Raw genomic sequence first — 24,955 nt, 5'->3', positions numbered from 1 at the left:
AACAGAGAAATGTGTTACAGATTTTCTCTGCCCTCCTCTATGTATTGAGAACAGGGTTTGGGGAACCCCTCACCATTTTTGTCACCCCTTTACTGCTCGCATTGGTCTCCTCTTTCTTTCTTGTGTTCTGGTAATTTCTTACTCATGGAAGGTAAAGGCTTCTGTGAAGGGCCATCTGGTACCTGGAGACTGGCAGCCAGGACCCCAGATGGGACTTTACCACCTCTGGATAGTGACAGTAGCCCAGGAAGGCATTAATAGCTTGGAAAGCCCGCCAGTCCATTGGTACACACCGAGTTCTGCCTGCCTCCATGATCATACACTTCCTTTTTCTTTTTCTTTTTCTTTCTCTTTTCTTTTCTTTTTTGGTGCCAGTTCTGGGGCTTGAACTCAGGACCTGGCCACTGTACTTGAGCTTTTTGTTGCTCGAGGCTAGCATTCTACCACTTGAAACATAGTTCCACTGTGGGCTTTTTTTTTTTTTTTTGGTGGTTAATTGGAAATCAGAGTCTTACAAACTTTCCTGCCTGGAGTGGCTTTGAAATATGATCCTCAGATCTCAATCTCTTGCGTAGATAGGATTATAGGCATGAGCCACCAGCTCCCAGCCATCATATGCTCTTTCTCATGAGCTTCTACTCAGCCTTGTCTCACTCACCCTTCTCACTCAGGCAGAGTGAGAAGTGCATAAGCACTTGATTTTCTAAGTCTTCTATGAAAGGGAGATATTTTGGCCCCTACTTCCATTGTGGTTCGAATCTTCCAGTCCTCTAAGCTTTACTCCATCCTTAGATTTCCTTAACAGGCTCCCTCGAGGTCTCCATCCAGCAGCCTGTTTCCTCATATATTTATTTATTGTACCACAATGTTGAGATTTACTGCTTACTTACCACATGTTGTCATCCTGTGGACTCAAGGTGACTAATCAAGTTAGGAAGGTGTGACCCAAGAGGGAAAGATACTGTGTAAGATGCCAAATGGACTCAGTTGCAGACTGCATTGGAACTGTGAACTTTCTTCCCTGCCCCCACATTGCTTATGGCTGCAGGACTGAGGCAATGCTCACCCTCTTTTTATTACTTTAACCACACTTGATCTGATTGTCCCTTGCACAGCCTGGACTCACTTACCCCTACCTGCGACATCAAGAGAAATTTCAGAGCTACTGGATAGCTTTTTTAAAGTTTTTTCATAAAAATACTGTACAGAGGGGTTACAGTTACATGAGCAAGGTAATGAGTGCATTTCCTATCAATCATTGTTGCCTCCTCCTTTGTTTTTCCCCTACCATCCCTTCCCTCCCTACTGGATAGCTTTCTGATCCCCACCCCTGACCCCTACAAGGGAGCCTAAGTGATTACTGAAACAGCCATGGCCCCTTATCCCATCTTCTCTCCATGAGGCCCAGTCAGCCCTATGGCCAGCACTCACACTTGACCAATCCAACTGGGAAAGAGCTTCCCAAAAGGACAGAACTACCATTTGGCTGGTTCCTTAGTTTTCAGTCTTAGATTCCCCTATGGAACATAAGATCTCTAAAAGGAGACACCATTACCTGCAAATGATTCTAGCAATGCAGAACATCTACCCAGAAGCATGCTAATTTCCCCCGCCCTTCTTCTCAGAGTGCCAAAGCAGACATGCCTGTGAAACTAAGGGTTTTTAAACTAGAATCCTGAAGTAGGGAGGAGGCAGGGAAGGGAGGAACCAGGACACCAACATAGCCTGTTAAGACAGTAGGGAATGTGCCCTTCCCTGGCATCCAGGTGTAGCGAGCCTCCAGGCACCTCTGCCACCCTCGGTAGGCCCGCATGCCAGTATTGAGATTTTCTCTTGCTTGGGTTTGCCAGGTTTGGGGAGGGTCCAAAACCAAGAGAACCCAGACAACCCTTGATCCAAAGGGACCTCGGACCTCAGCACCAGGACCCACCTGGAGCAGAAGCCAGCGCCAGCTCCAGCTCCACTCCGGCTCCGGCTCCAGGAGGCAGACACCCACCAGAGCTTCCATGTGGACAGGAAGGGCTGTGGTGATCCGCCCCTCGGCCACCGGCCTTGCCCAATCCAGGGGCCTCCGCTGAGCAGTTTCTCCACAGCTACCTGCTGTCTCTGGTTTGGTGCTCTCCATGGGATGGCATCCGCAGGAGGAAGGGTCAGGGGACTCTGGTCTTTTATAGGTTTGGGGGTTTTTTTGTTGTTTTTTTTTACGCGGTAATTACTCCATGGCCATTTTTGTGATACTTTGGCCTCTGCTCTTTACCAAGAATCACTGTGTTTACATGCAATGACAATTTGATATTGTATTTGATATAAAACAATTTTTTGTTACTGGGGGAAAAAAACAGTAGGGCATTGAATGGGGCTGTGTCCCTGGAGCTAACGGGCAGAGCTGTGTACACTCCTAGATGACATCCGTGGGTAATGACTTCTAAACTTCAATATACTTATCTGCGAGATGGAGGCAGGGGGAGAAAATAAGGCCTACTATCCTAGGATGGTTATGAGGCTGAAATAGGATAATAGACTTCAAATGCCCAGCCCGGCACTCACAAGTAACTAGTAAGGACTCATTCCCACCTCCTTCTCCAGGAAAAAAGTCCAATTTATGTCTTGGAAACATAAGCAAAGTCTAGAATGGGATTCAGTTTCTTCTGAGAGCAAAGTCTGCCCGGAACAAGGAGATCTTGTGTGAACTGCTCTGGGGATTTGCATCCAAATCAGCTCTAGCTATCTCACTGGCATCCCATGGCGCCATCTACTGCCCAAAAATGGAAGCGCCTTCCCTTCCTTCCTGATTTTCCTCCCTCGCACTCCAACTCCTCTGTGTGTGTGTGTGTGTGTGTGTGTGTGTGTGTGTTTGTAGTGATTCCACTTCCTTCCCAACAACTTCCTTCCTTCCCTACTACCCATTTATGTATAGGATGTAAGCTGGTCCCTTGAGCCTATCTTGGCCTCAGTTTCTTCATTCAAGATTTCAAGGCCCCAATCTAGCACGGCTTTGGTCTAGGTGCCTAGAAAGTAAGCACCTTCTGTGTATTGGTCTCTGTCTATGTTTGCTCAATAACACAGACAGAACTAGAGTTGTGGCTCAAGTGGTAGAGTGCTAGCCTTGAGCACAAAAGCTCAGGGACAGTGCCCAGGCCTCAAGTTCAAGCCCCACAACAACAACAACAACAAAATCACTAACACAGACAGACACAATCATTACACACCCTTTATATTTTTATTGAGGAGAGAAAGCTTTAGCATACGGAGCAATTTCTTATCTTCACAACGGAAGTAATACAACAATAACACAATAGTAACAATAACACATTTGTTTCAAAGTGGTTTCTTCCCGAGCCTCTGGGAATCCTTGGGTTGCTCCCATCCCCTTGCATGCATTTCCCACCCACCCACCCACCCTCAACCCTCTCTCAAACCCAAGGAAGTACCCAAAGCCCACAGTTCTTCTTACGGCTCTTGTGGCTGTCACATCACAACAAGTATTGAAGATCTGGGAAAGGGAGAAAAAAGTCAAAGAAAAATCCAAGCCCTCTCTGTCCCCGGAGGTCTGGATACCAGCTCATTGTTCATCTGCTCTCTCCCTGGCTGAGGCTATGTAGGTTCAGGGTGAGAAGCACCATGGGAACAGGCAGGGCCTGTGCTGAGGTGTCCTTGGAAGGGAGTGCAAGGCACCTGTCCTTTGCACATCTCCACAAGCACATGGGCAGCAAGGCCAGCATGATGACATCAGCAAACAGTGTCCACAGCCTTGAAGAACAGCAGTTCCCCTTCTGGAATTCTCACCTGAGGAAATAAGCTGAAAAACAGACAAAACCATTTTCATAAGGTTGTTCATTCCTGCTCTAGTGGGAATGAGGGAGAAACAGACCATTTAAATGTCTAATAAGAAGTTACTTAATACTTCAGTTTGCCCAATTACATTGGTGGCAGCCATTTTAAACTCTGCTGATGAGCAGCTAGAGCTGGCAAGATGATCTCAACTTTGAAAGAACATGCTAGAATGAAACGCAGCAAGTATGCATCTAGGGTGGGATTCTTAATGGGGGAGGATATTTTGTCCTTAAGAGTGTTCCCTATTTTCCAAATTTTCTATAATGTATATATATTACTCTTCTATTTGTGAGACCTTTTGAAAAGACAGCAACAAGTTATAGGAGCCTAATTCCACTGATCTCCAGGCTGAGAAACAAGTGATTAAAAAAAGAGTCTTACCTCCTATAGATGATCAGAGATCTCACCCAAAACCAGTCTGAGGACTGGGTCTCTCTGTGACTCCTCTTCCTCCAGCTCCTTCCTCTGGCCTCCAGGCCCAAAATCCTAAAGTTGGGCTGAAGTTATCTGTCAGACTCCAGTGGGGCACAGAGACTCCATTTACTATACTTTCTTCTTTCTGGTCAGACACTTGGGTTGCACTTATGCAGACAGTTCAGTGTCTAGGGGCAAGCCAGGCCAGCAGTAGTTTTGGCTGGCATTTTGCAACTAGAAGTGACATAGTAAATGTGCAGTTTTCACTGAAGAAGCAGTGTTTTCTGGTGAACAGGAGATCTGTTTATAAGGGTATCTACATTTGCTCCCAGAAGCTACAGCATTGCATACAAGACAGTCACCCCCTTAAGCCACTAGGTAGTCACCCCTTAAGCCACGCTGTGAAAATCAAAGTGCAGCAGTAGACTGGGGGACTGACCCTCAAATGAGAGCCATGAATGTATGTGGCCACAAGGCTGCAGTGATGCAGTTTCTAGCACCAACCTTCCTCTCTCCCCTCAGATCTAAGAATCCTTAGAATTGGAAGAAGCTCAGAGCAGGTTGTAGGGGGGGCTCTCTCTCTCTCTCAGTGTGGCTTCCCTCTACAGCAAGAGCCACTTCTACCACTTCTAGAAGACAGTCTCCTGCCACAGGCTTTCAGCTGGGGGCTGCAGTCCAAGGCCTGGCAGGAGGAGGAGGACCCTGTCCATAAGGCAAGAGTCACCCTTAGGAATGTCAAAATTACTTGTGCAGCCTCTTCCTCCTCCTTGCCCACTCCCAAGTGCCTACCCCCTTTAGGCAGCATCAAGAAAGAGAGTGGAGACCGTGGTGTTGAGCTTTGTCTGCAGAGGGGTGTCCAGGAGGTCAGTATGATTATAGAAGGCCCTATGTTTGGCCAAACTAGCCCAGGAGCCTTGATAAGAGTCTTGAGAGGAGGTAAGTGCAGAAACTGGAAATAGATCCAGCCTGCCATAGTCAGCCATATGCAAATAAGTCTCAGTCAAGGTGTCCATTTGGCATACAGCTTTGTATACTCTCACTGTAGGTTTCTCTCCAAGACCCTTTGGCTGAAAGTATGGCATGACACAAGTGTGGGCTTCTAGATATATTTCTTGATTCCATCCTGCTCGCTATCAGTTCTATCTAGGGAGTGGCCACAGCAGCTTTGGGAGTTCAGTGTAACCTGTCCTTTCAATCATTGGGGCAGATCAGTGAGGCATTGGGTGAAGTCTCAGTCAGCCAATCAGGATAAAAGTGTAGAACACAGGGCAGAGAAAGTCACGAGAGGCAAGGGTTTGGAACAACTAGAGGGGGACACAAAGGAGTGACCAGTTCATTGAGGCCCAGAAACTTGCTCTCCAGCTTGTAGTGGAAATGAGCCAAACACATGGCAAGAAGACAGCTACTGCTGACTTCTCCTTTCCCAGGTGACTTTAGCTGGACATATGTCACTCTCTGGTCAGGGCTGCAAGACGGTCTGAAATTCTGCAGGTCTTCTTCAGGTTCTGCAAGCCTGGAACTCCTATAAGGACTGGTCAGTAGTCAGGGTAGATCTGGCAGCAGTAGCAGGGGCAGGGGACGCAATAGAAGGGTGTGTTCTGGGTGGCCAACTCACCCCTGCATTCACACGCGAATTCGGCCACGAGCAGCTCGGTGGCCCCCCTGTCTTGGAGTGAGGCGAAATAGCACTGGAGGGCGCCTTCGAATTTGGCGTTGACCCAAGCGACCTGCACGGCGAATCAGTGGTGGAGAGCTATAAAATGGCGAATTGGTACCTGGAAGGCCCTCCAGAAGTGGGACTCGATTCTGGTTCCTCCGTCGGCTGGAATGTATTATGGGAGGTGACACGACCAGGAAATTCTCAGCATGGTAGCCAATTGAGGAGCTAGTCTGGGTTGAAGTGTCCACAAGGACAGGCTCCTCCATTTCCATCAGCTCCTCTGGTAAGCCATGGTGGTAATGGTGATGGTAGTGATGGTGGGCTGAGTGATGGATCTCCACACTCTCTTGCTCCTGCTCTGGATCCACGCTCCCCACCTCAATTACATCTTCATCCTCATTCTCATCATCATCCATAATCCTCCTCATCTCCTCTTTCTGTTTCATCTCCTCCTCTTCCTCCTCTTCCTCCTCCTCGTCATCCCCCTCCTCATCCTGATCTTCATCCTCATCCTCATCCTTTATTTCTTCCTCCTCCTTCCTCATTTCTTCCTCCTCTTCCTCTTCCCTCATCTCCTGGTGAAAAACCCTCATGTGTTGCCCCATGTCCTTCAGGTAAAGCCTGTTACCACTTTCCTCTTCACCCTCATCCTCACAGTAGTGCTCCTCATCTTCATTTTCATCCTCATTGGGGTTGGGAGTAAAAGAGAAGAAGACATTGCGAACCCCAGGAAGTGGGATTGGCTTGGGTACACGTACCTTCCTTTCTATTTCCACACACTCGAGAATCAGCTCATCCAGGTCAGCCATTTCAGTGGACCACAAAAGCTCCTTTCGGAAGAATTCCGACAGGCCTTTGAGGAATTGGTTTTGGAGGCGACAGTCATCCCAAGGCAAGAATTGGGCTAGAAACTGAAAAGCATCTGCATAGCTGCCCAGGGTACAGTCTCCCTGCTTGAGCTTGCGGATGGCCTTTTTAGCCACACGCGGGGGGATGGGGCCACAGAATTCTTTACGGATTTCATCCAGGAAGAGCGGGAAGTTGGCATGCAGGGAGCTTCCCTCCTGGGTAACTGAGATAGCCCAGTCCCTAGCTTCCCCTGTGAAATAGGAGATCAGAAAGGCCACCTTTTCAGCACCTCCAGAGAAATGATCCTCATGATCAGCTATAAAGGTCTCCAACTGCATCAGAAATTCCGCCAGATAGACTGGGTCGCCTGAAAAAGGCTCTATGTCGGGCCGCTCCAGGAGTGGCAGAAGGGCCTGCGGGGGCGGCTCCTTGGACACAGGGCACAGCAGCTCAGAGGGGGATGAACTGACTGACAGAGGAGGGTCAGTGGACCCGTCAGGGTTGGTGTAATCCTGTACCACGTTAATCAAAAGATCATCTGAGACATACTCTGGATCCGTGCGTGGGGGAGGCCAGCACAAGAAGGGCACTTCTTCCTCGGGAGTGGGGTCAATTTCATTGAGCGGGAACTCAAAGTTCTCTTCAGTAAGGACAGGCACTATGGGCACTGGCCAGCGTATGTAGCTTGAGACATTGCTCCGCAAAGAATTAACCTCGGCCAGGGCTCTTCCTAGCTGCAGGCCCAAACTGGCATTCTCCCCACGAAGGGCATTTAATTCTTCTCGCAGGGCCACATTTGCCATGCGGAGGCTATTGAGATTTCCTGCCGCCTCAGACATCTCAACTAGCTTGGGGTTCTGAGGCTCTGGCAGTGGGGGAAGGGAGCTATGGGCCGCTGGAGCAGGCAGAAATGGGGTGGCAGGAAGCGAGAGGAGACCGAAGTGCGGCGGAGGGGCACAGCGAGGCCGGGCTACACCCACTGGGGCGAGCACCTAGGGAGCTTGGGGGCGCAGGGCCCCGCCCCTCGGCCCCGGACGCGTTACCTCGTTAGCGGGTTCACAGAAGGCAGAGCAGGCCAGCAGGCATGAGGTATTGGACACTGGCGTGGCGACTCAGTAGCAGTGGTAGCGATCAGGAGTACCGAAGCTCCGATGCCGACACAGCGGGGAGGGAGCGGACTGCGGCAGGATCTGTCGAGGAAAAATCTTGCGGACCGCGATTTCCTGGGCCTTTTAAATGCAGCCAGGCATCTACATACGCCACGCCCATAAGGGCGGATCATCGGGAACCATGAACACCCATTGGCTGGGGCCGCTGCTCCCCCACCCACCCAATACCTCCCCCCCCCCTCGGCTGTGCCTCTCACTGACTCTCTCCTTCCCTAGCTGCAGCTAACTCGGGTCGGGAAAATTCGACAGCGACTGCCCACTCGAGGTCGTCATGGCAACAGCCAGTGAACGTTTTCCTCTCCTCGGGCAGGCCCCCGAGTGTAGAGGAACTGCTTCGCGAGGCGCAGCTCAATCTCCAGAGCCTATTACAAGGTACTGAGAGGGAGGGGGGCTGCTGCCAGAGCCCAAAGGCCAGTTGAGCAGCACAGCAGCAGGAGGGAGGCAAGAAGAAAGAGTCCCGTGACCAGTGAGAGAAAGAAGAACAGTTTCATAGCTGTCGAAAATCAAAGCACATGTTTTCCATCTTTTTTTTTCACCTTCCAGACTGATGATTCTAAATGACTCTGTTTCCAAGTTTGTCCTACCCGCTCCCCCATTGTTCAACGCAGTAGACCATGAGGGAACAGGGTAGCAGCTGAGGCAGGGCAATGAGTCAAGTCCTTCTTAGTGTGAACAGGGTGTTTTGGGAAAATTCCACAATATGGGCCCTCCAGACCTCTCCACAGTTGCCCCTGCCTTTGGAATCCTGGCACCAGAGCATAAAAGGAACATCAATGTCAGGATTTTCAACTCTGGTTTTCCCTCTGCTCCTACAATAGGCTTGTCCACAAATCTCCTGGGTAGCTACTGCCTCACCAATGTTAAGGCCAATAAAGAGTACCCAAAGTTTCCTATATTGTACTCCTAGCCAGACTGAGCTTCTCCAAGTACATCACATCTCTGATCTGGGGATGTAACTCAATGTTTAAGCACTAGCCTAGCATGTCAGAACCCCAGGGGCGCCCTGGAGTCCATCCTCAGCACCTCATAAATGAACAACTTGGTACTAGCCTTGGGTTTCTAAAACCACCTGGCATGGAGCTACATCCCCCCAATGATGCCAAGTGAGCCTCCCAATTGGACTGCCAACCATCATAACCTCAACAAGAAGTCAAGGAACACCACAGCGCCTTGTGTTCAGATAACCAAGTGCCACCACACATTGAGTCAGTATGTTCTGTGCTGCTGCCAGGGGTAAAGTTAAGGCCATTGAATAGACACCCAAAGGGAGGAAGATTCTGCCTCCAGATAACAAACTTTTCTAACATGCTGGACAGCCCCAATTGTCCGTAGAGGCAGTGAGCCATATTTGGAGGGGGGGAATCGCCTCCCTTCCCTTTAGGTATGTGCCCTGAGGCTGGATAAACATCTTAGAAGGGGTCTGAGTACAGAATAAGGCATTAAACTTGAGACCCCTGAGAACAAGCCCAAATCTCCATAATACTAGATATCTGTTCAAATGTACATAGTCATGAATGTTCTTTTCTTGCACTTCCTTCTTATCTACATCATCACTTCAGTCAGCCCCATTCAAATCTTATGCATCCTTCTTACTCTTTGATGATGCCCATGAACTTCACCTTCTTCTGCACAATTATCTTCCCTCTCCTTCTTAGGCCTGACCCCACCCACAGTGGAACCATGCGTACAAAAGCTCAAGTAAGAGTTCTTGCATCTGGGCTTGCTGGTGCATCCCTATAATCTCAGCACTTGAGAGGCTAAGGCAAGAGGATCACAAGTTGAAGTCCAGCCTGACTACATAGTGAGATCTCTGTCTTAAAACTAAAAATAAAAGTTCTGTATTAGAAATTTTTAAAAAGTTCTTGGTTCCAAAGAGAAAGCTCCAGACAACTTCCCAGGGCAAATTCTTCTTTCACACAGATCAGTTCCTTGTTAGTGTTGCAGAAAATCTGAAGAATTATAGAGCTTCAAAGAGAAGACCTTGTAGCAAAAAGAAAGAAAGAAAAAGTCAGTATCTTCTGCATCTGTGTAGAGCACTTGTATGGGGGTCATAGAGATGAGGGTTTGGTCCTCAAAGCAACATGGCTTGAATTTATTCATTTTTTTTCTTTCTCTGGCTATTTATGAAGCAGGACTTTTTCACTTCCACATCCAAGTGGTTCAAACACCAGGAAAATAACCCAGTGAAGCAATATGAGTCAGGCCTAGCAGCTAGTGCAGGAACCCTGTCTTTATGGTCCTCCTCAGCCTAGCACTTGGCCACGGGCCCCTAGAGTGTTTCTCCACTGTGCTATTTTTCAGAAGAATATGAGGAACAGTACTCCGAGGCCAGACTTCTGGGGCAGACCTTCCGCTCTTCTGATGAGGCCCCTGACCTCACTCACAACACAAGGCCCCAGTCTGCCAGGCGTCTGGAGTTTGTATTGATGGTGAGTTGCCTCTTCCCCCACCTGGGAGAGCCAGCGTGCACCCACTGACAGGGAACCTTGAAATGCTTACATTCCCACCTAGAGCTGCTGCTCACCTCTGTTCACCAGCAGAGCTAACTGAAACCCTGCCAGAATGAGCCCTGCACAGCAGGTACTCAGCTGACAACCTGGCCCTACTTCCTTCCTCCCAGATCAAGCCTCCAACCACTGCCTAAGCAGTCATCCTGTCAGTGCACTCATCACTTCAGAAGCACACCCTTTCAAATATCACCCTCTCTCCCAACAGACTACAAATCGGCAGCTGAGTGAGGATGAGACTACTATCCAGGGTGTGAGGGCCCTGGAGCACCCCCTGAGCCTTTCTCCAGCCGACAAGCAAACTGCCTGGAATGGCCCCTTCCCTCTGCCAATCTTGGAAGGGAAGTGGTGGCCTCAGCCCTGCTCCACTCAGTCTGATCTTGTGCCCATCAACATTTCTGGTAGAGTTACTTAGCATCACCTATTTGCTTCTCTCTGTGCCACCACAACCCATTCTCCAAATGTACTTTCACTAACTGCTGGGGAGGGAGATCCATTCTCTTTGCTATCAGCTCACCCTGCACTGTCACAATCATGGCTCTTGTCAGGGAATGAAGGAATGCAGAAGAGGGGGCTCTGGCTGCTCTTCCTTCATTCTTGTGGAACAGAATGTTCCACAATGTTAGGAACTTGAATGCCCTTAGAAGCTTATATGGAAACAAAATTTGTGGATTATCTTTAGTTTGTTTTTTCATTAGATACTAACTCTTCCAAAAAGGTAGGCCTCTTCAGTTTGTTTGGTAAGTTTTTCACACACAAAAAGAGGAAGTAGGAGGAGGAAAGGGAAAGATTTGAAGGCCAAAAATACCAAACATACTAAAGGATATGGATAATATGAAGACAATGTATGTAACCCTTCTGGCTATGACTCTAGGGAAACACTATGTCAATTCATTTTTTTGTGGGGGGGGGTCCAGTCATGGGGCCTGAACTCTGGGCCTGGGCGCTGTCCCTCAGCTCTTCAGCTCAAGGCTAGCACTCTACCACTTGAGCCACAGTGCCACTTCTGGCTTTTTTTCTTTTTGCTTATGTGGTGCTGAGGAATCCAACCCAGGGCCTCATGCATGCAAGGCAGGCGCTCTACCACTGAGCCACCTTCCCAGCCTCTGTCATATTCATTGTTGCTCCCCACTTCATGCCCTATAAAACAAATAGAAAAAAGGTCTTGCCAAAGCCAATGTCTCAGGCCTGTAATCTTAGTTACTTGGGAGACTGAGATATAAGGATCAAGGTTCAAAGACAACCTGGCAAGAAAGACCGTAAGACACTTACTTCTAATCAACTACAAGAAAGCTGGAATTGTGGCTGTGGCTTAAGTGGTAAAGCACCCAGCCTTGAGGAAAAAAGCTAATAAACAGATCCCAGACCCAGAGAAGGAGGCAAGGAGGGACTTGATGAAATGTAAACTTCATTAACCCAAAGGAACCTACAGGGAGCTTGCAAGCCAGCACTGGCTTTGCAATGCTGAAAAAAGTTGGTCAACGTAAAGGAGAACAGCTCTGGCATTTGTGATGATGTTCCCTGAATATGGGGCTATCCACTGCTATTATTCATCTGGAAAAAATGAGAAGATAGGCGATGAAGTAGAGCCCATAGCTTAGGGAAGTATGCCAAGAAATGTAAGGTCATAAGAGAAGAGACTTGCAAAGCAATTCATTTTCTAAAAACCTCTTACTCTCAATGAGGCTGTTCCTGAGTTTTATCCAAAGAACTAAGTACTTGAGCAAGGCATGCAATAGTGCAGCTGGACAGGAAGGGTCTGCCAAGCCAGCTGCTAATTGGGAGACAAGGAGGTGAGACACATATCTGGATGGCTCCATATCCCACCTCACCTTGTCACTGTCCCAGCAAGTTCTCAGGAGCCAAAGGCCAATCCAGTACTTTTAAGAGAGATAGGGCTCACACACCATGAAGCAGCCAGTTTGGGTTGAAGTGACCAAGTGTTTGTGTGGAGGTCAGTGGGACAACTTCTTGGAGACTCCAAGCTTCCCCTGGCCCCTATAAAGATATTTTTTGTTGGTTATAGGGCTTGAACTCTGGGTCTAGGCGCTGTCCCTGAGCTCATCAGCTCAAGGCTAGTGCTCTACTACTTTGAGCTACAATACCACTTCAGTTTTCTGGTGGTTAATTGGAGCTATGAGTCTCACAGACCTTTCTGCTCAGGCTGGCTTTTAACCACAACCCTCAGATCTCAGCCTCTTGAGTAGCTAGGATGACAGGCCACCAGCACCCAGCCCCTATAAGATTTTTTTTTTACTGAGAAAAGATCACAACCAAACTAGACATTGTAGCTTACAATCTCAGCCCATGAGAGGCTGAAGCAAGAGGATTGAAAATTTGAGGCTAGCCTGGGCTACATAGTGAGACCCTGAGAAGTGGTGCTGTGGCTCAAGTGGTAGAACACTAGCCTTGAGCACAAGATGCTCAGGGAGAGCACCCAGGCCCTGAGTTCAAGCCCCACAACTGACCAAAATAATACATCAATGGTAACATAGTGAGACTCTGTCTCTGAAAACCAAGGGTTGAGGGTGTGGCTTAGTTGAAGAGAACTGGCCTGGCAAGAGCAAGGCCCTATCTATGTTCCATCCCCAGCAATGCAAAAATAAGAAAAAGAGAAAAGATTACACACAAGTAAATCTAGTCTCATCCTATTACTTTGTATTTATGTTTCTCTTCTAGCTGTACAACTGAATAATCACCTGAAGACTCTTAGAAAATACTTCTATCTAGACTCTACTCCCAGAGAGTTCAGTCTTCTGGAATGGAATCCAGGTTTAAGGGTTTCAAAGCTTTCTGTTAGTTTCAATATTAAGCCAAGGTTAAAAACTTATAGCTGACCTGGGTGTACCTCTGAGACCCAGCATGAATACCCAGCACCTAATTGGGAGGGATGGGGAAGAAGTGCCACCCACACTGATGCTATTCATGCTTACGCTACTGCCATCATCCCTTCTCTCTACTTAAGGCCAGTTTCCACTATACTTTAAGCAGAAACCAGGATGCATCCAAGTGTCTTTATTTTGGCTACAGGGCAGCAGTTTGATAAACATGCAAGTTTGCGACACTCGTTGTTTAATACAGAGACAGCTGTGAACCCCAAGTCCACCCTGAGGCGGAGGCGGACCATTATTGGAATCTCTAACTTTTCCCAGCGAGAACAAGGTGACCCCAACGCGGCTGATCCCTTTCCCAGACCCTTCCCCTCAACTGTTCAACTAGTCCTGCCACTTAGTAACATTATGAAGATGAGGAACAAGAGTAATTCAGAAGAAAGGGGCTTTGAATGTCCTGAGAAAGCCAGTGAGGTGAAGGACAACCAAGGTCAAGTTCAGCAACTAAGTATGGAGAGTAGGGTAATAAAGTCATCACATGATGGTCTTCCATTGTAAATGTAATATAACCACACATGCCAAATTTATGCACATAGATAAGGAAAGGGATCATGACTAAAAATACCATCTTAACAGACCATTGCTGTCCAAAAAGCATAGATCAGGGCTGGGGGTGGGTGTGACTTAGTGGTAAAACATTTGCTGAGCATATATGAGGGCCTAGATTCTATCCCCATCACTGAAAAGAAAGAAGGAAATACTCAGACAAGAGAAAAATTGGTATGAGCCCTGGTCTCTTTATTTTTTTTATTGTGAAAACACCGTACAGAGGGGTTACAATTACATGGGCAAGATAATGAGTACATTTCTTATCAAGCATTGTAGCCTCCTCCTTTGTTTTCCCTTCCCATCCCATCCTCCCCCTGCCCCCGTCCTGGTCTCTTTATAAGGCCTTGACCAAGTTATATAGTCTGTGAGCCCCAGCTTCGCCATCTACATCTTGTGAGGATCATATCGACCCAGGAGAGTCTTGGTGAAGATTCAGAGCTGTTGTAGAGTCTGTGCCTGAGATATAGTTGTTGTTCTATCAATGGTAGTTGTTAGTCTAAATTATCATCACAAAGATAGTAATCATAGCAGCAATAATAATAATGATAGAATAGTCTTGTGTATATCAGAAAGGTTCTTGAACTTAAGATCATCTGAATGGTGTCATCACATTGGTAGGTATATTTTGAAGATTAAGAGTAACAGATTCCAGAATCTCAGCTGGGCACTTAGTGTTCAATTATAATGGACTCCTGGTTCACTGCTGGGATTACAAGATCTTAATCAGTTTGTCACCAGGATTGATGTATGCTGATGTCTATAATGGTTCAAAGAGCTTGAGGGAGAGCAGACGGGGAAATCCAAGGTAGTCTCACATAGCACTTGTACTCTGAAAGAAATCATCAAAGCTACAAAGACTTTGGCAGCTATCTGGCCAATCCAAGGGCACTCTGTGACTCATTATGTAGTGGTGGGCAAAAGACCAAGTCTCCTAGCATACTCATTTGTAGAAGGAAGAACGAAGGAAATCTGACAAAGCTATTGGCAAATGCTTCTTTGCAAAAAAAAAAAAAAAAAGTAACTGCTGCTATCTCAAAACAGCTGTTGGGGGAGTATCGTTTGCTGCTTCTCCATAATGCTCTTATGTTTTCCCTCCTCTTTCAGGTCACAGCAACAGCCCTGCAGACAGTGTGACCCTCTCTGCCACCTCGGATGCCAGGCCCAGCCACTCTGCCCCACCAGGGATTCATGGAATAGTTACCATTGGGCAAGAAGCACGATTTCCAAATTTGACTTCACCAGGACTGAGAAATCCTTCCAGTCAGTCCGGGGACTCTCACCAAGTACGTGGAGATCCAGATCTTCCCAGCATGGAGAGCATGGGGATGGTATATAGTGTCCCCAGTTCTTGCAATGGACCCACAGAATCAACGTTCTCCCCTTCTAGGAAGGGAGATACTTTCACTTATATGACTCCAAGTGCCAACAACCAGAGTAACCAAGTCAATGAAAATGGAAAAGCTCCTTCCCTGGGGAATTCTTGGGTGAACACCCTCCAACCTCTGGTTCCTAAGGAGGCTGCTACTCTCTTTGTCACTCATGATAACCCGGCAGGATGCAGTGGGGTAACCAAATACTCAGAGCATCCTACTCAACGAAGACAAACACTAGGAAGACCTCCCAAGATTGGCCTTCTGACCAGTGGTACTTTGAGGCTAGAGACAGGCCCAGGTGGAGCCAATAGATTCCGGGAGCGATCACTGTCTGTGCCCACAGACTCAGGTACCACAGTAGGGAGCTATGATGAAGAGCACAAGACCAGCGAGGCTTGTGCCCTACCGTATGCCAGCACAATCTCAGAAGGCAGTAACAGTGCTGATAACATCATGTCACTTAATGCCGAGCAAGAGGCCCGGCACAGAAGACAGAGGTCCAAAAGCATCTCACTCAAGAAGGCCAAAAAGAAGCCTTGCCCACCAATGCGCAGTGTCTCTCTGGTCAAAGATGAGCCCATCCTCTTACCAGAAGGTGGGACAGCATTGCCCAAGGACCAGAGACCCAGGAGCCTTTGCCTGTCCTTAGAAAATCAAGGACATCCTCACTCACTCCACCCAGATGCTCAGGGTCACCCAGCGGTTCCAACCCTCAAAGATCCAGAAGGTACTCATTTCTCCCACCCCTGGTATCTTACTGACTGGAAGTCTGGTGACACCTATCAATCCTTGTCTAGCTCTAGCACTGCCACTGGCACCACAGTCATCGAGTGCACTCAAGTTCAGGGCAGCTCTGAGTCTCTTGCCTCACCTTCCACCTCCAGAGCCACAACACCTTCCCAACTCTCCATTGAGGTGGAGGCTAGGGAGGTATCCTCTCCAGGAAGGCCTACAGGACTGATGTCACCCTCCAGTGGCTATTCCAGTCAATCAGAGACACCTACACCCACAGTCTCTATGTCCTTGACTTTGGGCCACTTACCCCCTCCAAGCAGCAGTGTTCGAGTACGTCCAGTGGTACCCGAGAGGAAGTCATCACTGCCTCCAACATCACCAATGGAGAAAATTTCCAAGTCACGCCTGTCATTTGACCTACCACTGACCTCTCCGACCAGCCTGGATCTATCCGGGATGAGTATCTCCATTCGCAGTAAAACCAAGGTGAGCCGTCATCACTCTGATACCAACTTTGGAGCCAAATTGGCCCAGAAAACTAGCCCCAACCAGCCCATCATGCCCATGGTTACTCAGTCTGACCTTCGTTCCATTCGCCTGAGGTCAGTCAGCAAATCTGAGCCAGAAGATGACACTGAGATCCCAGACTATCCAGAGGAACCTGGAGCCGAAGAAGTCTTCATGTTGCCTGAGAGAAAAGTGAAACCTCCTGTAGCTGAGAAGCCCCCTCTGGCCCGAAGGCCTCCAAGCTTGATCCACAAGCCGCCATCAGTCCCCGAGGAACACCCACTAGCTTCACCAACTTTGGCTATGACCCCTAAGAGTTCTATTCAACATGTGAGACCGCTCTCTCAAGACAGCTACACAGTGTTGAGGAAACCAAAGTCCTCCAGCTTCCCCGATGGACGAAGCCCAGGGGAGTCAACTGTCCTCTCTTCTCTTGCTTTCACGCCTTTTGCCAGTTCCTCTGGTGCTTTCTTCTCAGGAACACAACAGCCTCCCCGGGCAAGTATGGAGGATGATAGCCCCAAAGGGAGAGCATTGCCTCAAAGAATAAGCCTCCAGAGCCAGGAAGAAGCTGAGAAAAAGACCAGCAAGATCCCACCTCCAGTACCAAAAAAGCCCAGTGTGCTGTATCTGCCTCTCACCTCTCCTGGAGCTCAGCTAGAGACCTATGTGGTAGAAACAAGGCTGCCTCTAAGCCCCATCATCACCCTAGAGGAAGAAGGCAAGCATCCCCCCACTCGCAATGACCCTCCATCTCCTGGTAAAAGGGTGATTTCAACTCTTCAGGCTGACAGGGGGCAAGAGCCACACTCTTCAGGTTAGTAAACTGGCTGCCACCTTTTTCTTATAATCTCAGGAGGGATGAGCATGAGAGTAGAAGGCCAGTAACAGTAGCAGTTATTTCAAAATAGTCATCCTCATCCATGACCAAAAAATAGGGGTATTTTTGAGGATATGAGTTACTCTGAACAGGAACCACAGGTCACCCTTACTGCCCTTGGCATCAGGACTTACCTGGGACACCCAGGTGTCCAATGCCAAGCCTTGGTTCAAGTGCTAGGTGATTAAATCAAGCTAGGCCTTAGCATCCTAGAATTTCAGGATCCCATCTACTCAAACTGGTGTGCATTCCCTGCCCTAAGACACCTCCTCACCACACAATAGTTTTTTTTATTAGGGGCAATAAATTCAGTTTGATGCCTGACTCAGTACCCTCCCAGAACATGTTCCGGTGTCATGGCAGATGGGAAGGCATCCATCCTTTCCTGGAGCCTTCCAGAGGAAAGGAAGTTCACTTCTTTAGATGGTGTGAGGCTAATTCTTCCTGAACCCATAAGACTAGGCTAGTCTCCTTTTTGTACTGGTACTGAGGCTTTAACACAGAACCTAAACACTGTCCCTTAGCTTTACTGATCAAGGCTGTCAATCTACCACTTGGGCCATGGCTCTGTTTCCAGTTTTTTAGTGGTTAATTGGAGATAAAGAGTCTCACAGACTTTCCTGCCTACACTGGCTTGGAATCTTGATTCCCAGATCTCAGCCACCTGAGTAGCTAAGATTAAAGGCATGAACCACCGGTGCCTCACTGTTCTCTCTTTTTGTGATGATGTTTTAATTATAATCCTGTAACAAGTTTAAGCATGCAGTCCATTCCTGTTTATATACACTCACATTTCATCTTGCAAAACTCAAATTCCATACTCCTGTGCTATACCTTTCCTCCTCCTAATGGATGCTAGCTACTATTCTACTCTGGAGTCTGTAAGTTTGATAACTGTGTACCTCTGATAAGTGGATTCAGTCTTTCTTTGGTGTGACTAGCTTATTTTACTTAATGTTCTCAAGACCCATCCATGTTTCTCTTCCTTTTTGAAATTTTTACATTGAACATTAAAATCTCATGACATTTTTTCTTTTGTTTGTTGGTTTGTTGGTTGGTGATACTGAGGTTTGAAACTTGGGGTTTTGCACATGCTAGGCAGGCTCTCAACCACTTGAGTCAAACCCCTAGCCCTTTAGGTTTTAGTCATTTTTTTGCCTGGGGCCAGACTTAGACCAGTGATTCATTCTCCTACCTAGGGCCTCAAGCATAGTGAGGCTAAATCATAGGTGTACCTACAACCCCCAGTTTATTAATTGATATAAGAGTTCATTAATTTTTTGCTCAGGGTGATCTTGACTCACAGTTCTTCCCATCTCTGTCTGCTTCTGAGTAGCAGGGATTACAGTCATGAGCATCTTCTGGCGGTTCCTGGCCTTCTTTAAGCTCATCTGGACTCTTAGTATAAGTTAATAACTGTAACTAAAACAAGCAACCACATCAAAGCCACAAGTTATTTTAGAATATGCTTTCTAAGACTCCACGGGCTCCCTCTGAGATTCAGAAAAGTTCCTCTCTCACCTGCTATGGGAGAGTCAGTACTTTAAATTGCTTTCAGCTCAGTGATATTTTTTATTATCTTGGGCATTTTTTTAAATTAAAGTTTTGTATCAGCATTTAGGTGCACAGAGGGAGTTTAGTTGTGACATTTCTAGTCATGTATACATCAACTTCACCACCTCTATCATTCTCCCTTCTCCCTTCCTTCCTAAAAAAATTTCAACATGTTTCATTGTTCTGTGTTATTATATGCAAATAAATGACTTGGACAATATTCATTCTTGTTAACCTTCTTCTGTTGATACCCACCCTCAGCTCTGTGGTTTTTTGTGCCCATCCTGGGGCTTGAACTCAGAGCTTGTTGCTGTTCTTACACTTGAGCCACAGCTTCATTTCTTGCTTTTTGGAGCTTAATTAGAGCTAAAAGTCTCTCCCACTTTCCTGCCTGGGCCGACTTTGAATGAAAATCCTCAGCCTCTTAAGTAGCTAGAATTACAGATGTGAGCCACCAGCATGTGGTCCTGTAATTTTTTTAAGATGGTATATTACAATGAAATAAGGGACTGTGGTGTGGCTCAGTGAGAGAGCTTTCTAGCATGGGTAAGGCCCTGGATTCCATCTCCAGCATCAAGCAAACAAATATACAAATAAAAAAAAAACAGCACATGCTCATGTCACCTGTTGGAGAGAATGACTGACCAATCTCTCTGTCTCTCCTCCCTCCTCTCCCCCCCCCCACTCCACTGAGGGCAAATTATTAACTTTCAGAACTTCATGTTTCTGGGGCTGGGAAGGTGGCTCAGTGGTAGACCACTTGCCTTGCTTGCCTGAGGCCCTGGGTTCGATTCCTCAGCACCACATAAGCAAAAAGAAAAAAGCCAGAAGTGACGCTGTGGCTCAAGTGGTAGAGCGCTAGCCTTGAGCTGAAGAGCTGAGGGACAGCGCCCAGGCCCAGAGTTCAGGCCCCACAACCAGACCCAAAAAAATAAAATAAAAAGAACTTCATGTTTCTCTTTTTAAAATGGAGACATTAAAAATCCTCTCTCTGCTACCTTTCCAGAGATGCTTTAAACAGCAAATGAACTAACATGAAAATGGATGTGCTTTGCCATATCTGTTGTGGTCAAAGTCACGCCTTCTGGTTTTTATGCCTAGGGAGTACGGTGAAACCAAACACTGAAGAGAAAAGTTTAATCAGTGATAAAACAGCTGAATGGATTGTGGAGGAAGAGGATGACGTGTTTGTGGCTTCACGCACAACTGAAGATTTGTTTACTGTGATACACAGGTCTGGACTATTTTTTGTTCTTGGTTCTAATTGCAATTGCGTTTCCTGTTTCTACCTAAAGAAAAACTGCTATCTCTAAGCAGCCATTAGAATTGCAACTGGAGCCCAAATATCCACGTATGTGAGCCCTGTCTGGGGCCTCACATCTCAAATTCACTGACGTCTTTGGGTAAAGTGGAGGAGGGGAGAAGAGGGAGGACCAGGTGCTGAGAGAGGCCCCTTGTCTCCTAGCAACTGCTTGGCCTATTGTGGCTCCATCTGCTCTCACAGTTCTGTCTGCAGTCAGAGACATTTAACCCTTTACAGAATTCCTAGTAGCACAAAAATCTCAAGAAGTAATGTGGGGCACTGGGCAGCAAGCCAAAGCAGGGACTTAGGCAAAGGGGGAGCAAATGAAGCACAGGGGTACTAGGTAGGGGATCAATGACAAAGAACCTTGATCTAAGAGCCCAGTTATTAGAGCTGGAACACCAGTTCAGAACAGGATTAACCCCTAATCTAAGCCTTTAGCCTCAACTCCATACATTTGGCCTGGTCCCAGAAGCTTGGTAGGACTCACCTTGCAGGCACTAGTCAAATGACTCCAGCTGTGGGCATTGAAAGGCAGAAGAGGGGTACAATGAAGAAACTGGGGACCTAATGGTAAAAGAAAGCTGATCAATAGTATGCTTGCAAGACTATCGTGTGCATGTATTCAAACACATCCTTAGGCAAGGAGTTGTGCAAAGCATTGCTAAATATTTGTTCCCAGAATTTATTCAGACCAGATCGTCTCTTATTTAGGTCCAAAAGAAAGCTGCTTGGCTGGAAGGAGCCTGGAGAGGGTTTTGCAGGCAGCAGGCCAAGCTCCCACTCACCAGTGAAAAACACAGCCGATTCTCCCATCAGTGAGTCTTCTTCCATTGCCTCAGGACCAAGTGGCAGCACCAGCCTAGATGCTGGCAGAAATGATGATTTCAAGGCCTTGCTCCAGAAGAAGGGAAGTAAAGCAACTCCCAGGTCCCGCCCCTCAGCTGCTGAGCTGTTGAAGACCACTAACCCACTGGCTCGACGAATCATTGCTCAGTTTTCAAAAGACTATGAAACCACCGACAACCCCAGTACATAAGCCTCAGCTTCAAGAGCAGGGCTTACTAGGCTTGAGTACAGAAGGGGGAAGAGAAATGAGTTTAGAAAGAAACCACAAGCATAACAAAATAGCCTACATTTCTTTTACATTAACTCACACTCTGGATGGCAGAGAGGCCCATTCAACTAGAGCTGAGATCATCAAGCACTTGAAAAGTCTTCAGACATTCTGCATTCCCATTCTTACACCCTTGTCATGATTGACTAGGGAGTTCCTTATTTTCCCCCAGTGCTTTGAACTAAGAAGAAATCCTGACTTGAGGGTGTGTGTGCCCCTTTTTAGTCAATGTCCTGGCTGCTCTGTCCCTTGAGTCCTATCCCTGAGAAGCACGATGGGGGCGCAGACTAGAGCCTGCCCAACAGGGGCAGGTGGGAGAAGGCATCATTTCCAATTATCCACTCTCTTGTGTAGGGTCATAGAAAGACACCTAAGCCTCCTCAAACACAGTGTGGCTCTCTTCTAGTGAGAGTTTCACAAGTGTGCTCTTATTTTGGCATGAGGTTGATTGGATGGCTTTTGTGGTGCAAAATATGAATGTGAGTCTGTCCTGAAACTTCATGCCTTTTTCAGTTTGATTGTCTATGCGGAGATCAGGGTGATGAGTCTCAATAAACTTTTAAATTCCCCCACCCCACCATTAGCTAGGAAAGAGCCTGACTGGGTGGCTTTGGATGAACCAAGCTTAGCATTTGCACCAGGAATTTGTTCACTCTGATCTAACCAAGATAACTCACAAATGCTCCTTGAGGTCCTTCAAGTGTCTGACATCGTGGACATCCAGGATCTGTGCCCAGCTCATGCTGCACTCCAAGAACGCATTTCATTTGCATATAGGATTCATTACAGGAGGTACTTAGGTGAACGATCAGCATCAACAAAAGCTCAAGGAGGATAGAAAGTAAGTGCATCTTACCCCACATATTCAATTCAGATAAAAGGAAATCATCTGACTCTGTTCCAAAAATCAAGAGCTTATAAACTAAAAAGTTCTACCCAAGTCTAAAAGGCAGCCTTACAAATTACAATAGCCCATAACACAAAAAGGGCTACTTTTTGCCATTTATGTGCTGCTAGTTGACCAACTTTCAGTTAACCATATTGGAGGAGAATGTAAGAACTTGGGGAAATGGAATGCTGAAAGAGTTCCAAAAATAATCATTGTGATTCCTTCCCCTCCAACTCTAACAGGCGCTAACTACTCTTGTCAGTTTTCTAAGCAGAGCAAGAACAATGGTTCATCTGATTTCCATAACCCTGATTTCTGCAATGGGGGAGAGTTGGGGAAAGACAGATGAAGCATTGAACAAAGAAAACCTGCTAATCAGTGTTGGGAATATGTTATATGAGTCCCAAGAGGTCAAAAGGAAAATTAAACAATATTGTAGCCTACTTCACAAAGAATGTTCCTTGACCCAACAGATTGGTCAAGTTCCTGGGCGGGGAAGGAAGGGGGAGGCTGTGCGGGGCGGGGGGCGGTCAGCAAGGAGAGAGGACACAGACTTTCAATGACAAGCAGTTCTCTCTTTTGATAGATCACATTCCCACCAATGAGAAGCAAGCTCTTAGTTCAACTACCCATGTTCTAGCTAAATGAAACAGCTGAAAAACCATACTAAGTACTGAAACTTGACTCTCATGTAGAAGCCTTAGGCCCAGGTCCTTGGTTGGTCTGCTTCTGAATTCTAGACCAATAAGGAATAGGCCAAGCCTACCAACTGCCTGGCATCAGCACTTTCATTTAGAAAGAAGTCACTTAATAAACATCTAGGGAAATACCAGCTGCTTTTACAATTATTTGAACTATTTGGTTTGAAGGTCTTAACCAAGTTTCTGAGGTGGGGGTGTTGCTAGAAGTAAAATAAGATATCCAGGCCTTCATTTGTACATGAATGTTTCACTTATCTGCCCTGGACTCGGAGTTCCAAAGGATGAAACATTGTTCTCTGTAGGGAAATGAAGGAGCTTGTGCTTTTGTCTCACAAAAATGAAGGGCTGCCAGGTCCTGTTCCTTGAAAACTATTATGAACAGCTGAACTTTCAAGTATGCAAGTATGGAACTTATATAGTCTAAGACTTGATACTTCTGCTGATTTTTCTGGAAGCTTTAAAGCTGAGTGCCCAGACACCTTGATGTTTTTCCATCACCTGCATTCCTGCTTTCCTCTATAAAACTCCTATTTGCTTAGAGCTTCTTTTTTAATTTTTAATTGTTATTATGAAGGTGATGTACTGAGGGGTTACAGTTACATAAGTCAGGCAAAGAGTACCTTTCTTTTTGGACAATGTCACTCCTTCCCTCACTCTCTCTTGCCTGGAAATTTTAGAATATCTTCTGTAAAATCACTGTCTCCCAAATGCCCGGTGGTGTCCCTATTGGCAGAGGATTTGGGGAACAGATTGTACAGTCAGACATAACAGCTAAGACTGGAAATATTAAATTAATATTTTGCAGCAAGTGGACCTAGCCCCAAGCAACCCCAAACTAAAAAACTACCAGGCATTGATTAGCAAGCACCTTTCCTACTCCTGACACTCAACCGCTTTTCTACGCTGGATTAGCATAAACCTAGCTCATTCTCCTACCGAGGCACTTCTGGGCCACCTGTATCTGTTGAGGCTGAAGAAGAAAAGCAACAAGCCCTGCTTAGGAAAGCTTTCAAAGAAGCTCCTGCCACCACTATAACTAGTACAAATAATTATTAGACTAATCTCTAAAGGTAGAATATGGTTGGAGAGAACGAACTTGACCCCAGGAAGTCAGCTTCCACTTTAAGACTTTCCTAACCCTTTGTTGTCCTCCAGTTCCAACCAATAGCAGCTAGATTGGCTTCAATCTAATCAGAAGTGAAGGCATTGTACTTGGTAGTATTAAGCAAGATAGTGTAAGTAGTAAGGCTGGCTTGATTGGTGTCTCTTCTCCTTTTTCTGTACTACTTGGCCTGCCTAGACCTCTTACCTGACCCCCCAACTTGTTCCCACATGAACTACATCTATGGTCAATATCTCAACCATGTGAATGAGGCAAGGTCACAGGCAGTCAGCTAGATTATATTAGCTCAATGATCACACTTTGATCAACCAATCTGATCATGTGACCAATAACTGAGTCTAAGGCTCTTCCAACAAGCATTTTGCCTGACACCCACTTGAATGACACAGATCTGATCTCTGTGTACCTATCTCTGAACATATCTGCCCATGCACCTGCCCCCTTCCTCATCCCTGAATTAGGAAAAGGACAAGTTCAAGCTCAATGCCATGTTCCTCACTGGTTCAGCCTTCCGTGTTTGCCAATGGTGAGCTTTCACTTTAATATGATTTGCCAGGGCCAGGACTAAGGTGAGGCTACCTAGGTGCCTACAAGGGCACAAAATTTGAGGCGCCTGCTCTCAGGGCCCTGCAAGTGCCTTAGCCTCGTCCCGGCCCTGTGATTTTTCACTCTGTAGCATAGCCTAAGTTTCTCTTCTTCCCTGTGTGGTGGTTCTGATTTGGGGGAGATAACTCCCTATCTATTGTTGCACCAAATGTTTTATTGCTATTTTTTCATTCATCGCAAGAAGCCTTTGTATGCCTATGCATTAAAGAATTTTCAGTATTATCAGAAAGCAGCAGATTTTGGGGTAACCTGCTCCAAAACCTGTTTCAGTGGTGTTACCCCATCCCAACCCCC

The 24,955-nt window shown here is 46.8% G+C and overlaps 2 protein-coding genes across 2 annotated transcripts in view; one reads left to right on the top strand and one right to left on the bottom strand.

The window, feature by feature from the left end:
• Nhsl2 (NHS-like 2) overlaps positions 1-21,668 on the top strand; it is a 283,200-nt gene extending 261,532 nt beyond the window's left edge. The window contains exons 2-8 of the mRNA XM_013035946.1: positions 8,143-8,298; positions 10,228-10,355; positions 10,642-10,834; positions 13,464-13,595; positions 14,978-17,305; positions 20,024-20,156; positions 20,940-21,668. Coding sequence (XP_012891400.1) covers positions 8,143-8,298; positions 10,228-10,355; positions 10,642-10,834; positions 13,464-13,595; positions 14,978-17,305; positions 20,024-20,156; positions 20,940-21,264 — 3,395 coding nt within the window. The 3' untranslated portion in view covers positions 21,265-21,668. The remainder of the gene's footprint in view (positions 1-8,142; positions 8,299-10,227; positions 10,356-10,641; positions 10,835-13,463; positions 13,596-14,977; positions 17,306-20,023; positions 20,157-20,939) is intronic.
• Positions 3,382-7,935, bottom strand: Rgag4 (retrotransposon gag domain containing 4). The gene is made up of 2 exons (XM_013035947.1): positions 4,216-7,935; positions 3,382-3,799 (listed from the first exon to the last, which is right to left on the bottom strand). The coding sequence occupies exon 1, from the start codon at positions 7,594-7,596 to the stop codon at positions 5,872-5,874; it is 1,725 nt and encodes a 574-aa protein (XP_012891401.1). The 5' UTR covers positions 7,597-7,935; the 3' UTR covers positions 3,382-3,799; positions 4,216-5,871.
• Positions 21,669-24,955: the final 3,287 nt, after the last annotated feature.

Source organism: Dipodomys ordii, unplaced genomic scaffold, assembly GCF_000151885.1.
Source record: "Dipodomys ordii isolate 6190 unplaced genomic scaffold, Dord_2.0 Scaffold232, whole genome shotgun sequence".
In the NCBI taxonomy this organism is placed as follows: Eukaryota; Metazoa; Chordata; class Mammalia; order Rodentia; family Heteromyidae; genus Dipodomys; species Dipodomys ordii.
The sequence above is the reverse complement of the archived record's forward strand: the minus strand, read 5'-3'. Positions and strand labels throughout refer to the sequence as shown.

Coding starts and splice junctions, on each gene's coding strand:
- Rgag4 (XM_013035947.1), bottom strand. CDS start 7,596: ATGTCTGAGGCGGCAGGAAATCTCAATAGCCTCCGCATGGCAAATGTG.